We start from the raw sequence: 15028 nt of genomic DNA on the forward strand, positions 1-15028 counted from the left end.
AGGAGACGAGTGTGTGACTGCAGGATGTCTTTCCTCTCAGGGGAGAATCAGAGTGAGGTAATTGGCCTGTTTTTCTGCCAGTTTTATGATTTTCAAGCTACATTATTTCCTTCCTTAATTAGGCACTTGGCATTTTTTTGCTTATACAAAGTGAATATTTTTGAGCATTGCAAGGTCTGTACATGCATGAAGAAATATATAACGGCCAGTTGTAAAAATAATAAAATCAAGTGAATTTATGTGAGCTGGCCACCGTGGCGATATGGGATTATTAGTTTATAGGATTAAGATAAATAAGCAATGAGGTGGCAAAAATAGAAAACGTAGTCAGCAGACAAAATTCTATTATATTCTCTGCTAGTGTCATTGAATATATTTATACCAGCTAATGTTTCTTGTCTGTATATATTGTTAAAAGATGTTCAATAACGTGATGTTTATACTTCTTAATAATGTTAAACTGTGTGTATGAAAGGTCTTTATTCTATTTGACAATGTTATGGGCATGGTCGTTGTAGGTTTCCTCTTAACTGCTGACTGGGGAGCTGCAAACTTTTGTGTCGTTACAGACTCCAAAGCGTATACTTAACTTGAATATCCTGTTTATCTTACATGCTTTTATTGTTATGTGTGAGTGGTCTCAGGAGTGGAATGCCATGTTTATCAGTTATGTGAAGATATAATGCTGCAGGTCTGGAATAATGTCCACTTTTGGCTGTTTCCTTAATTGTGCAAAGTACCCGGTCAAGGCATAAGTGAACTAATAACGCTTTTCCATGATACAGTTCTGGCACAACTCGGCTCAATCAGGCACAACGTTTTCCATTACTTCATAGTACCTCATCGGCGGGGTCATCATAGCACGGCTGCACGGAACTGCGGTGACGGCTATATGCTACACAAACATACAAACTAGTGCACATTTGCACATCTGTTCTACGTTTGTAAACCAAAATCATTAAACTGGTTTGCTTGGTTAATTTAAGTTCAGTATCACCACACCCGTGGTAAACTTTCCATATAGCAGACCCTGATATACTGTACTCGCGTGTCAAGGTCCTGTAGTATCCCACTTCACCATCGGGTGGAATTTTCCAGGGTTTAGATGTGTTTTGGCAAAGTGGGGAGTTAAGTTAATGCTTGATTTTTTCCCTGACCCTGTTTCTGTTTCTAACCCTAATTAGAAGTTATATAGTTAATAGTTATAGTTTGTGAATATTAAACCTGTAAAATATGTATCCCCCTAAAAAGTGTAAATATAATCTGTCTTCTCTTAAATCTGACATTTTCTTTTGGGATCCATCCATGAGGTGTGAGTTTGACAATTAGATCATCCTACCTGCATACATCTAAATCATTTTCTGATGGGGTAGTTTTCATGATTACATCATCCTACCTGCATAAATCAAAAAAAAATATGTGGCAGCATAATCTGATGGGGTAATTTTCATCATAGCATCCTACCTGTATGATTTTGAACACGCATGACATCGTTTCACGACACTGCACCTTTAATGACCTTAAAAACAATCTTCTTAAAAGCAGAAAACTGTGAAATATAAAGAGATAAAAGGGTTGCTGTATTATTTTCTGATGAGGTAGCACAGATCGATCAATACATTTAGCCTTCGGTAGGGCGTTTCGACAAAGTAGCATGTATGTCAGAACACCTTTAACATTAACTATTCATTTTTCAGGAGCTTTTCCTGCCAACATGGCGAGGTGAGCAAACTGAGTCACGTGACGCCCAGAGCTCTTTATGGAAAATGTGACAAGATACCATCAGCGCCACATAAAAGAGGAACACCATTGTCTTTGATGTCTGAGGTGTGGACCCACCTCTCTCTCCAGACTGTGGGGCCACTGGGCTGCACTGTCACTGCTCTCTCTCTCCGCGCCTCCTTGTCTCTCTCTCTCTCTCTGAGCTGCCTGGATCGTTACATCACTCGATAAGGCCACGCCCACGTGGGTGGTGACACAACAGAGGGAAAGTGGTAGGAGGGGGAGGGGCGTTCCGTCGGCAGGAACATAGACAGCAGGCAGCAGCTGCAGCGAGAGGATCCGCGATCTCCACTCTGCCTTCAAACATTCATATTACCACGTCCAGCTCCCAATAAACACACACACACACACACACACGCAGGACAGCAACGCACAAACATACACTTACACGACTTCTAAAATGGTGGACCGCGAGCAACTGGTGCAGAAAGCCCGGCTGGCCGAGCAGGCAGAGCGGTACGAGGACATGGCAAATGCCATGAAATCGGTAAGTAGGCTCCCTCTGTCTGTCTGTCACCAGCTTTGTCTCATGTCGAACATCAAACATGTGTCAGTGCTTTAAAATGTGTCAATGCTAGTTACGCTAGCATTAGGACAGTGATTTGCAGATTATGGCTCACGGTATTCGGGCGTTATTTGAACGAAAGAGGATGAAGCCACACCAAATCGGTGTATTAAAGTAGTGATTAAAGACGACACTGGTGTGGGAGACACGGCAGTGGGTGTGAGAAATTGGCACTGTAGTATGATTTAGGCAGCATATTTTTTGAACGGGCCTAGCAAAGCCTGCGTTCAGAATTCAGCAGGCGTTTCCGAGCGAAGTAAATGTGTCATTACTGGGATATAATAAGGTTCAGTTGACGTGATACGTTCACGGTAAATGGTTTTTTTGGTTTTTTTTGCTGGCGGTGTGTCGCGGTGGATCGTGGTTGTCTGACATGCGGATTGCTTGATGTTGGGGCGGTGCCTTTGGCCGAGCTCCTCCACAAACGGGCAAGCTGCAGAGACAAGACCAGTGCACCGAATAACGCACACAAACACACACACACAGTCAAATACGCTGATTTTAAATCGTGTGTGTTTTGAGCAAAATGTGGGTTTTTAAACTGAGCGTTTTAACGTGTCACGTCGAAAAAGATGCGCAGAGGACTAGCTATATAGGTGGTACCATGGTGATGATAAAGATGTGGCAGGCTCATGATGGGATGGTCGTGTTCCGGTTTTCGTGATGCTGAGCACTAAAACTGAGCTGTGTGAGCAGTAGTCCTCATGGTTACCAGAGCCAGATACCACCTCATTTCTGTGTTTATGTCCAGGTTAGGCATTAAATGGTTAGGGATAAGGTTTTTGGCTTGGCTGTCCAAACCAATGCAAGCAAATGCATGGTCCTAACAAGAATAGCTGCGCAAACCTGTGTGTGTGTGTTAGCACCTCTTCTCAGCTTGCTGCTGGAGGCACACCGTCCTTCTGTCTTTGCCTCACGCTGCTGGCGCATTGCAAAGAGCGTTGCCGGCTGAAGGTTGATCGCAATCTATTTGCGCAAAGGCAAGAAGAGCGCAAGCTACGAAGCGTTCACCTATCATACGTGGGTGTTGGTGGTTGCCGCACAAGCATAGAGCCTTCCAGAAAGCTCTGTAGCTGTCATATTGCAGCAAATGCCAGCTTCTTTTTTTTTCCTCCTTTTTTTTTCTTTTTTGATCCGGGAGTTGTGGCATGACGGACTTGCCTGTGTCAATCAATGCCATGCAGCAACCGCATCCCTGCGTCCTCGACCTCCTCCCGCAGGTTTCCCCACACAGAGGCGTGCCGCAGCATCTGCCAAGATGCAGCACAGGGCCCACCCGTAGTGCACCATTTCACAGACTGCCTTTCATCACAGCTTCACAACGCCTGCATCTTTACTGTATCGTCATTCTGTGGACAAAACCATCACACAGGAATGGTCACTTTGGCAGGGGAGGTGTAGGGATGCTGGGGCATGTGAGGAGGCCCTCTCTCTTGGCTCCTTTATTTTAAACTCTGGCCTTAATATCATTGTGGAGGCTCAGGTGGTCACTTACAGAGATTTCTATGTGTCAATGTGGAAATCTCTAGTAGCATTACTCAATCTGGTTTTATTTTATTTTCAAATTTTGGTAGGTTTACTCTCGTATTTCCATAAGTTAATCTATTAATGAACACAGATTTCCACAGAGTAATGCCTGCCTCGGTGTATGTCCCTGCAGCATAGAGCAGATATCGTGTATAATGAAATATGGAAGTGAAAGATACATCAACTTCACCTCCAGAAACCACCAAGTAAGCTGTCAGTGTCTTTAAAAGGCCTTACTGTATGCAACTGCTCTTTAGGACCAGGATGTAGCAGTAACACTGGAGGGGCCATAGCTCCACCCCTTCCAATTTATGCCTAGTCAGAGAGAACGAGAGAAAGAGAGAGAGAGAGAGAGAGAGAGCGCGCACTGCCCCTCAGCCGGCCTGTCTCTGCAGCACTGGGCAACGGGTGTGTCTGCTGCCTCGCCCATCATTTGAGGGGAATCCCTTGCCACTGCAGGCATGGTAACCGTGCCAACGGAACCAAATACCCAGGATCACGGAACGTGGCGCTGCACCCATCCTCAGGAGGACTGTAACGCTTCAGAGAACAGGAACCAGGCACGACCACAATGAATGATGATGTTAGCGGGCTGCAGTTAGCACTGTATTTTTACCTCTGCCCTTTTGTACAATTACAGTGAAGTAGATATCCAAACGGCATGTTTCGCCATCATTGCTGTTTTTAAAGCATAAATAACTGAATGTTATTGCTTTAATAGGAACTTGGGAACAGTTATCAGAATCCGTTCACTACTTGTAACTAAACTGGGGGGAAAAAATCAAGGTTTAAGTCTGTGATCTCATACCAACACTAAGTGAGACTGCCCTTTTATTGTCAGATTTGTCTTCTTCCTGCACTACTGGTCAGTTATGTAATGCGTATAGTGAGTGAGCAGTAAAGCAGAGCCAGTTGTGTTACCGTTTTGCCTGTTATCAGTATGACGGTTTCTTGGTGCACACAGTAAATCATTTATACATTCCGCAGATATAACATACTGTATATACTGTACCCATATTGAACTACTTAAGAAAAGAGCCTTACTAATCATTTGCTATCCATATAAAAAGGTCTCAGTGCTATGATATGCGCATTTAATGAAACTATTACATCATATACCAGCCACATGGGCACTTGACAGTAACAGTTCACCAGTATCTCCTAAAATATCACAAGCGTTTGTACTTGCTGTAGCCCAGTCACTTCTTACATCTTACTTTCTTTCAGAGAATATTAAAAAAAAAAAAACCTTGTAGACAAACCTTTTCCATTTTTTCCATTCACAGATGAAAACATGTATCAACATGTAGTTTATATTTAATGATACTAATTAATAGTTTTGATAATAGTAGTTTTTTGAGCCATCTGCATTTTTTTCAGGTTACATTGAAATTCTGTGAATTAATGGTTTACTAATAATGATGTCTCATTTTTTTGGGATGCTTTACATTTTTAATTAAAGGTTTTTTTTCTCCATTAATGACAACCAAAGTACATATTTGATCACTTAAATAAATTACCCATGCATTTCTGCTTTATAACAGTTAGCATCAATGACTGCTAAAACACTGATTTGCTCAGATTACAGAAGGCATCGGTGTCCCTCGCTCTTTCTCCTTAGCTCTTTTGGCAAAATAGCACGGTTTTACTCAAAATGTCTGTGTCTTAGGAAGCGCATGGCACAGAGTAGAGCTGCAGCTAACGATTATTTTCATAATCGATTAATCTGTCGATTATTTTCTCGATTAATCGGTTGGTCCATAAAATATCAGAAAACATTAAAAAATGTTGATCGGTGTTTGTCAAACCTGGAAAGGATGATGTTCTCAAATGTCTTGTTTTGTCCACAAACCACAGTGATTGACTTTTTTTATCCAGAGCAAAGAAATTAAGAAAATATTCATATCTAAGAAGTTTAAACAATTGATTGAATTTTAATCATGAAAAAAGCTTCAAACCGATTCATCGATTATCAAAATAGTTGTCGATGAATTCAGTAATCGATTGATAATCGATTAATCGTTTCAGCTCTAACAGAGAGCATCACACTCGATGAACTGAAAGCATTATTTGACCATGGTAAAGTTTATTAAAGTGCTTTAGCGCGCGCACACACACACACACACACACACCATTGGCTCCATAGTATATACATTTTAAACCCACTCACTTTGCAGCAAAGACAGTGTGGGATGGGTTTAGGTGCAATTTAGACACATTGTGAAATGATATTCAGGTTTGGTCACCATGTAGTTTTATTTCACACCTGGGACCATATTGACAGTAATTTACACTGCACATGTCTGTAAACAGGGGGAAAAAGCAGTAACCATGGTAACAGTTGTATGTCAGGTACAGGGTAACGCAAACTTGCAATCTTTGCACAGCTTGCATTATCTGCGTCAGGCTCAGGTCTGGTTCGGACACCTCAAATTCCCTTCTGGGCTCTGTTGGTACTTGTCGTGTCGTGTTTGGACAAAAAAATGTAGCCCTAAGCATCAGTAGTGTGAAATGAGAAAAAAGTGATCATTTTGTTTCCAGAAAGTCACAACCTGTAAACCTGAAGTGTCAGGAACCACACCACCCTCCTTCATCAAATTGTGTCTGGTCATCCATTATCAATACATTATCAACAGATAACCTCTCACTCTCATGATTTAGTTTGTCACAATCTAAAATATAGTCGTCATTTAAGATGCAAAAGAGCTGCACGATGCTCAATGTCGTAGTACGGGTACAGCCCACACACCATATGGAGTAAAAGCTCCAGTTCTCAGTCAAAATGCTAGCCTGACTCAGGGAATTACCATTCCAAACCGTACCATACTGAACTGTACCACTATCGAAACACAGCATATAGGCCCCCAACCCCCAATTAAGTTTGCCATGTACTGAACCTTGGGAAAAAATTGGAATTCTTTCTAATAGGGCTCCATCAATTTTATTAATCACCTATTTTCATCATCGGTTTGAGTGTTATTTTAATAATTAAAAAAAAGCTTTCTGATTTTTCACCTTAAATGTGAATATTTTCTGGTTTCTTTGCTCAACAAAGAAATCATTACAACTGAATAATTTTAGTTGGAGGACAAAACAAGACATTTGAGAACATCATAAGCACTTGATTAATCAATTATGAAAATAATTGTTAGTTGCAGCCCTAGTTTCTAACCAAAGTGCCATATAATTGTGGCTTAATTGCTCAAAACTTGTAAATCATATGAATATCTAATTATCCAACAGCTTATATTTAAATCAATTTGAAATAAGCCGTTAATAAATCAGATCGTAAACAGATTAGTTCAAGTGTTTACCCATGCGTGCACAGTCAAGGATATAGTAAACGCTCTGTATCTGTGCCAGTAGTGAGTGATCCTGCAGGGCCCACAGGACCCAGAACAAGTGTGGGTGGGAAGAGTGATCATCATTTCTCACTGCAAGACTGCAGAAATGTTATATAGAATAATATGCCAGGCTGTTACTGTTTGTTGTAATAGTCATATAGCTATTATTATACTGTAATAAACATAGTTGTCCTCTATGTCAATTTGAAATAACCAGAATAACTCCATCAGTGCTTCCATGGTTTGAATCGCCAGGTAACACTAATTCATAATGTATTCAGTCAGCCATAATTAAAACACTGATATATTTACTGCCATGAACTTTTATTAATACTAACATAATTCTAAGGAAACCAGGAAAAGAAACAAAGCTGTGCTTCTAAAAGCCAGTGTTTATCTCTCGTATGCACACCCGTGTACACAATCCTAGTGAGCGATAGAGCCTGAGTGACAGGTGCGAGGAGTCATGAAGGGGCAAACCTTCTGTTGTCGCTTTTTTTTGTCCTCGCTGTGCAAGATTAATGTATAGAAAAAGAGAAAAGTCTCAATCAGCTGTTTTTACGTGCCTCCCCCTGCTAATTTTGACCGAAAGACTACTTTTGGCTTCTCCCTTAAGGGGTCGCCACAGGGGAGCATCTGCCTGAAATTATGGATTCACAATTTTAAACAGTCTATTTTATTTCTGTGTTCTTTTGTAAGCACTCTAACTGATAGAAATGATTTAAGGACGTGTTTTCAGTAGAAAAGATTGTGTTGTGTGCAGGGATGAACCCCATCTCCACAGGAATGGGTGAGAGTGGCATGGTGCATCTTATTGGATGAAGCACACAATGTGCCTATTATATGATAGGGAGTTTTTTTTAATCTGACACCTTTACTGAGATTTATTTTAGAAACAATCAGTGTACCAAACTGGGGAATGGGGTTATAGCCCCAGAAAAATGTTCTTCCTGTTCTAGTTCATCATCATCATCTTATAGTTTTTCTTGTCCTGGAGTAATAGGGCACATCAAAACTTTTGTTTCTTTATTTCTCAGTCCATTTGAGTCCACCTAATGTCATCTCAGGACACTCCAGGGTTTCCTGAGATTTATCTTGACTTAGTGGTGAGTCACAAAGGCACTATGAGAGTTACCCACCATTTCCACCTACATATAATCAAAGAGCCTTATATTTGCAGCAATATGTGCACAGCCAGCCTTTTACTGTACCTTATTATCTTGAAGTTTTGTCCAGTTGCACATTCCTTATTTTAGGTGAGTGTAGGCTGGGGCACTGATGCAAATTGCATCTAACAATTCCCAAATTCTCAAAGGTTTTAATTTAGTGTATAAATCTGTTAATAGATTTTTTGTTTTTTCCAGCTCTAACGTAAATGCCATTATCTTATCATTGACTTGCACTTGTCTTATATTCATCTCCTCTGTTATTCCTGATAAATCACTATCAAGTGATCTGAAAGAGAGAGAGACTTAACGATGGGTTTTAAAAATTGCTTTAAAAAGGGTCGCTGAATTCTTCATCTATCTAGTTACTGTTGTGCAAAATTGTGAAGCCGTCTCAATTTACTCGCACTGCGTTCCTCCTCCCCCGCTAAAAGCCCATTTATACTCTACTCAAAAGACGGACGGGGACGGAGCCTTTCATGCGCACTTTGCGTTAATGTCGTCAGTCACTGTGTGGCTTGCACGGGAGCTTATAATGACGGATGACGTGGAGCAATACCAACGGAAATCATGGGGGCAGTATAGAGTGAATAGTCCAATCGGTCAGTAAAATTATGAAGAGCTCGTGTGCAGGCTTTTAAAAATGGTGGGAAGTTTGGAAAGAGCGTCTCTGTGAGATGGTGCGGAGTTATCTCCATGATGGCACCATGTTTAATGATGCCTGCGACTTCGTAGTCGGCACTGCCCTCTAGAGGGACTATTGCATATGTCCATATAGTATGTAGGGCAGTGACGGAGATCACGTTTGGGATGGACTGACGTAAAACTGACAAATGGAGTATAAATGGGCCTTTAGTCATGACATAAAATGCGTCATTGTGCAGAAATGTCAGCACAGACACATAACTAAAAAGTGTTGTACTGGAAAACAGAGAGGGTCATGCGGAGCTGATAGGCTTCATCAGTATTGTGTCTACTCCTTTGGCGATATGGCAAGCCAATGCATTTTCTTTCACAATTCAAGGAGCGAAGTATCACTTGTCACTACATTTATTGTTCATAGGAGAATGGCTCAAGTTGCTGCTTGATAGCTGCTTTGTTGGGAATTGCATGCACCTGAATGAGCTTATTATCTAGAATGTATGAAAAGAGCAGTTTCCTGAAAACGGGTGTGACACTCGACGTGACACTCGGCTGCGGCCCTGAGACACTCGGGTTTCTCAGAAGTTACTAACTTATCTTAGGATCTAGGATTCTAAGGAGTTTTGATGATACTTATTGTTTTGATTTTTATTCAGCTAACGTGGCTTCATATTTTAATTCACAGAACTATTATTATTCATTAGGTTCAACTTGAAGTGTGTATATATATTATATTTGGATTTCCACTGTAATTATGGAAAAACTACTATTTAAGGCCCCGCTATCTATTACTAATATCACACGCATACACTGCCTTGTGTATCCATCCTTTTCTCATTATTGCTAAACCAGTCAGCCCCATTCACACCACCAGTGACGTCAGTTAATCCATGGCGCCTTTGTGCTCTGCTGCCAGAAAGAGAGTCAGCATGATGGATGGAGGGGGGGGTGGTTTCACATCAGGTTAAGAGGCTGGGAAGTGATGACAAATGAGCAAAGAGAAGACGGAAGGAAAGAGTGGAACAGGAAGAACATTGTGAAGCTTTTGGGGGTGTGGCAAACCTTATGTGAATGCTAACCTATTAAATGTAGATGGATGGATGGATGTATACTTGGAGGGCACTGAGTTCTAACGCACTCACTGTCGCTCCTCCGGATATCAACGGTCACACAGAGAGTAGAAGTTATTGATTGTCCTGACCGGCCTTTGTTTTCCAACACTCAGTTGTTTGGAAGTTTGACTGCCTTGTGTTAACTTGGGATGAGTCACGAGAGAGCAGGCGCAATTGATGAGCTTTATGAGGAGGACAGAGCTCTATTGTCATCCCTGCACCACAGCTTCTGTCAGAGGCTTTCTGCTCACCCTGCAGCCCTCTGAAACAATGGGATGTTTTTTACTGACTTCTCTGTTGCTCCTGTTACAAACTCCAGGTTGCATTTGCTGCAGCTCAGATCCCCGTTCAGGCTAATTGTTTAGTTAACGCACTAAAGAGCAAAGAGCAGTGCATAGGTTTAGCCTCAGGAATGACAAACGGGGCGGGGGGGCACTTTCGGCTGCGTTTCTAAGTGGGGGCATTATGTAATTGGGTGACATTTCCTTGTTTGCTAGTACAGAGGTTAGCTATGACTACATTTTATAACATTTTGTGTAGAACCACGCCTTGGTGTACAAGCACAAACCTCCTCCACCCTGCTGAAGGCTCTCTACAACAGGAGTCACTAACCTTTGAGACTGAGAGCTACCCGAAGGAGATAGAGGGCTACCATGTTAATGTTCTTGCATTTTACCATTTGATTTATGAATATTATGCACTTATCAGAATCAGAAATGTACGTTTATCATTTGAAATAATAATAAAATTGAAAATTAAAAAAAATATTGAAACCAATGATTAATTTAGTAATCAAATGGTCAGGTCAAATGCAATGTGTCCACTGTCTCCAGCAGAAATAACATGGAGCTCACAAACAAAGCAGATTTTGCAGTCACCATGGAAACAGGAGATCGCTTCCCTTGTACAGTGCAAATAATCCTTCAGATGAATAGCTCCACTGCTGTTAAAATCTACATGATGATTTTGCGCATTATCACTGAGCACATAGAAGTGAAGATGGGTGGAGAAGTGTGTGAGACGTCATGAGATAAGGACATAATTAGTCATATAGTTTGTGTCAATGGCTGACGAGCCTACAGTGACCGTGATACACTGACGGGTCCGAGGATTTAACTCTCCACCCTGCTCGTGTCCTTTATGTGATAACTATCAGAATTGCGCGGCTGTGTATGGACAATGTTTGTTTTGGGATGAAAGAACTTTTTAAAGTAGAGTGACCCCAGGTCACAGCAAATTTTATTTATTTTTTTTAACCCCTAGGAAGCTAATACTTACTATAGCAAATAAGAAATGAAAATGGTTTCAGCCTGGTCTGTGAAGTGTCTGTTGGTTCCTCTGTCCACCACTTTGCAGACTCTAGACTGAAACATCTCAAGAGCTATTGGATGAACTGCCATGAATTTTGGGGAAAGCATTCATAGTTTCTTGAAGTATTTCCTGAACTACTTGCCTCTGCATTTTTCATTATGAAAAAAAAAAAACCAATATCCACAGTTCATGTTGATTGAATGATGTCCAGTAGCACAAAAATAAACAGAACTTTTCCAGGGTGAAAAAAAAGTGTTTCTTCAGTTCACTCTGAAATCAAAGAATAAAGCACATAAATAATATAATATTCTTGAGAGACGGTAATCATGGGTTTTTCAATCCAACATTTTTTAAACTAATTCAGTAGCTGAATAACAAAGCCAACAAATTCAAAATTTGAGTTCAGAAACTTCTTCAGAATACTTTTGCTGAAATTCTCTACACATGCTCTCCTCCTGCTTTTGCTTTCTGTCCACTTCATCCAAACCACCTCCAGTTGGCGTAGCAACTGACTTTGTTGTTGTAGCTAACAGGATTAGTCATCAAGTTATGTAGGAAGTGAAGCAAAACTTATACCTTCACTAAAGAGATTAAAGCTGTGACTTTTAAAAATCCATGAAAACGGGGAAAAGTACACTTATGGTGTAGAAATGATATACAGTATGTATCAAACACAAGTCGTCTTATATTGACTGATATATATTTGAGTAAAAGCATTGAGAGGAGCAGTTTCATGTGACTGGCTGGGGCCCCCACCGTTCATGGAACTAAAATCTGCCCGCTGGCTTTACACGCAGAAAAGGTCTGTAAAGATGCGTCTGCTGCACAGTCCCCGAGGGACATAAAGGATTAAATCCTCCGGTCAGACACGGGCCCGACAACACAAAACAAAAGCAGGCTTTCAGACCTTTACAACAGCCTATCAGGAGTGACCTCAGAGGATGATGTCAGTGTGCTGGGGGGCGTGTCTTACCCTCCTGAGTGCAATGACTGTTGTCTTGGGTTGGTTAGTTAGTTAGTTAGTTAGTTGGTAGACTTAGTTTGCAGTCATCTGTGGCAGAGTTTTAGATTTGTATTATCTTGAAAAGAGACAACAGGAGACATCTTAATGTTTTTGTAGGGATTCAGATTAAGATTTTTGTTCCATTGTTGCCTGTGGGAGACTGTGTGGCCCTTGGAGGAGGTTTGTTGCTCTCCGAGTGCCTTCTCTAGTTTAGTTCTGCAGCATTTGATTATTGTACCTTGACGTGAATGGACTATACAACCGTTTTATATGGATAGTTGTTTTGCATGTATTAATTATCCTGTTAGCTTAGCTGTTGAATGTTTACTCATTATACATAAACAGCACAGTTGATGTAACAACATGAATTGCTAATGCCTGCATATTTTGATGATTTTTTTTTTAGGTCACAGGGCTGAACGAACACTATCCAATGAGGAGAGGAACCTGCCTGTCCGTGGCCTACAAGAACGTGGTCGGGGGCGAGGCGCTCATCCTGCGTGTCATCTCTAGCATTGAGCAGAAGACGACGTCCGATGGCAATGAGAAGAAGATCGAGATGGTGCGGGGCTACCGGGAAAAGATTGAGAAGGAGCTGGAGGGCGTGTGCCAGGACGTGCTCAACCTGCTCGACAACTTCCTGATTAAAAATTGCGACGAAACGCAGCACGAGAGCAAGGTGTTCTACCTGAAGATGAAGGGCGACTACTACCGCTATCTGGCCGAGGTGGCCACAGGGGAGAAGAGAGCCGGGGTGGTGGAGTCCTCCGAGAAGTCCTACAGCGAGGCCCACGAGATCAGCAAGGAGCACATGCAGCCCACCCACCCCATCCGCCTGGGCCTGGCTCTCAATTACTCAGTCTTCTACTACGAGATCCAGAATGCCCCCGAGCAGGCGTGCCACCTGGCCAAAACCGCCTTTGATGATGCCATCGCAGAGCTGGACACCCTCAACGAGGACTCCTACAAAGACTCCACTCTCATCATGCAGCTGCTACGAGACAACTTGACGCTGTGGACGAGCGACCAGCAGGATGACGAGGGAGGAGAGGGCAACAATTAAAGAGTCCAAAACCTCATTCTGCCAAAACACAACACGCGCGCTCACAAATGATGACAAAATCAAAATAGTTCAAAACGAGTTCCTAGAAATTGAAAAATAAAAAATGGGAGGGTGGGATTGGGTGGTGGAACATCAGTGGCCAATTTAGCTGATGGTACTAACATGGCTGCTGTTCTTTATTTTTCCAGTTAAAAGTGAAAAAAAGAATTAGGAGGGAAGACAATTTTTGTTTGACAAATAACCTACAATTAAAAAAAAAAAGAAAAGAAAAAAAAAAGTATCAAACCCCTCCGCGATAGCCTCTGCAGCATTGCCAAAACACCATTTTAGAAGCAAGAGGTACGTCATTCAGCACAGTGTGAGTGTTAGATAATGATAATACCTTCACACTGGCGGAGACTGGTCTTATCGCGCAAATGAAGCTGAGCTGTCTTATTGTATTGCTGAGGGGGAGGGAGCAGTCAGAAATTAGGTTCCAGTGCTTGAGCAACAAGAAAATTAGAGTTACCTTGAATGTCATGGCCTTGTTAGCGAGAGAGAGGGAGAGGGGAGAGAGGGAAAGGAGGGAAAGGGAGAGCAAGCGGGATGGGCTTTGAGGGTGTCAAACTTCAATACGTAATAACAATACATACGTACGGGGCATCTTAAGTTATGATCGCTGAGTGAGGTTGTATCTGTTATTGAAGATAACATAAAAAAATAAACATTTGTTTGCTTTGTGTCAGGTATGTGTCCAGCTCAGTCACACAGTCATACTGTAACTAAAAATACAAATTCATGACGTTAGTGCAGCTTGTCCCTCATGTGCTGATGTGCTTTATTGAATAAATTAACTGTTTTTGGACACCAATTCCTATTTGTCAGTATTGTTGTTACTATAGCAACCTCTATTGGGTCTTTTTTGCTTATAGGAATGATTTGATTGACGAAACATCTGGATAGCAAAAATGGAAATTTGAACAAATGTGACGATTGGAAATTATGAAATAGTTAAAAAAAAAAAGAAAGAAAGAAAAGTCCACCCTTATTCTCCAGTTATGCTATCTTCATAACAAGCAGTAGGATCTCTGAAATGGCACGTGTAAACCACAGACTTGATTCGTGAACTAAGATAGAGCACATGCAATGTTAAGTGGAAGCTCTAAAAGCAGATTTGAGGTTTGTGGATTTATTTTGTCTTCAGTTTCTTCTTGGTCGAGAAATGCACTTGCCTATTATACTGTTTCTTCAGTGTAAGATGATAACTGCTCCAATATTCTCCATAATACAATATTGTGCATGCTGGTGATGTATTTATACAGTAGCTTCAATTGATTAACTTATACTGTAGATGTTATGTATTCATATGAACATGGAATTACTAGAATTTAATCAGATTATTTTCTATTTATTTCTTTTTATTGCGATTGTCAGCTAGTTTATTTTAATCTGTGTTTACTCCATTTGCTGAAGTACGCTATACCAAAACAGTGATTGTTAACAATAAATTGATCTGTTACAGACATCACGATGG

At 41.2% G+C, this 15028-nt stretch overlaps 1 protein-coding gene across 1 annotated transcript; it reads left to right on the top strand.

The window, feature by feature from the left end:
- The first annotated feature begins 1930 nt into the window (after window positions 1–1930).
- Window positions 1931–13792, top strand: ywhag1 (3-monooxygenase/tryptophan 5-monooxygenase activation protein, gamma polypeptide 1). The gene is made up of 2 exons (XM_058627089.1): window positions 1931–2269; window positions 12859–13792. The coding sequence occupies exons 1-2, from the start codon at window positions 2183–2185 to the stop codon at window positions 13513–13515; spliced, it is 744 nt and encodes a 247-aa protein (XP_058483072.1). The 5' UTR covers window positions 1931–2182; the 3' UTR covers window positions 13516–13792.
- The last annotated feature ends 1236 nt before the right edge of the window (window positions 13793–15028 follow it).

The sequence above is a fragment of the Solea solea genome, chromosome 4, assembly GCF_958295425.1.
Source record: "Solea solea chromosome 4, fSolSol10.1, whole genome shotgun sequence".
In the NCBI taxonomy this organism is placed as follows: domain Eukaryota; kingdom Metazoa; phylum Chordata; class Actinopteri; order Pleuronectiformes; family Soleidae; genus Solea; species Solea solea.

Bases quoted from the DNA above. Each gene is read 5' to 3' on its own strand.
- ywhag1 (XM_058627089.1), top strand. From the start codon at position 2,183: ATGGTGGACCGCGAGCAACTGGTGCAGAAAGCCCGGCTGGCCGAGCAG. The intron at 2,270-12,858 runs GTAAGTAGGCTC...TTTTTTTTTTAG, and splicing joins TGGCAAATGCCATGAAATCG to GTCACAGGGCTGAACGAACA.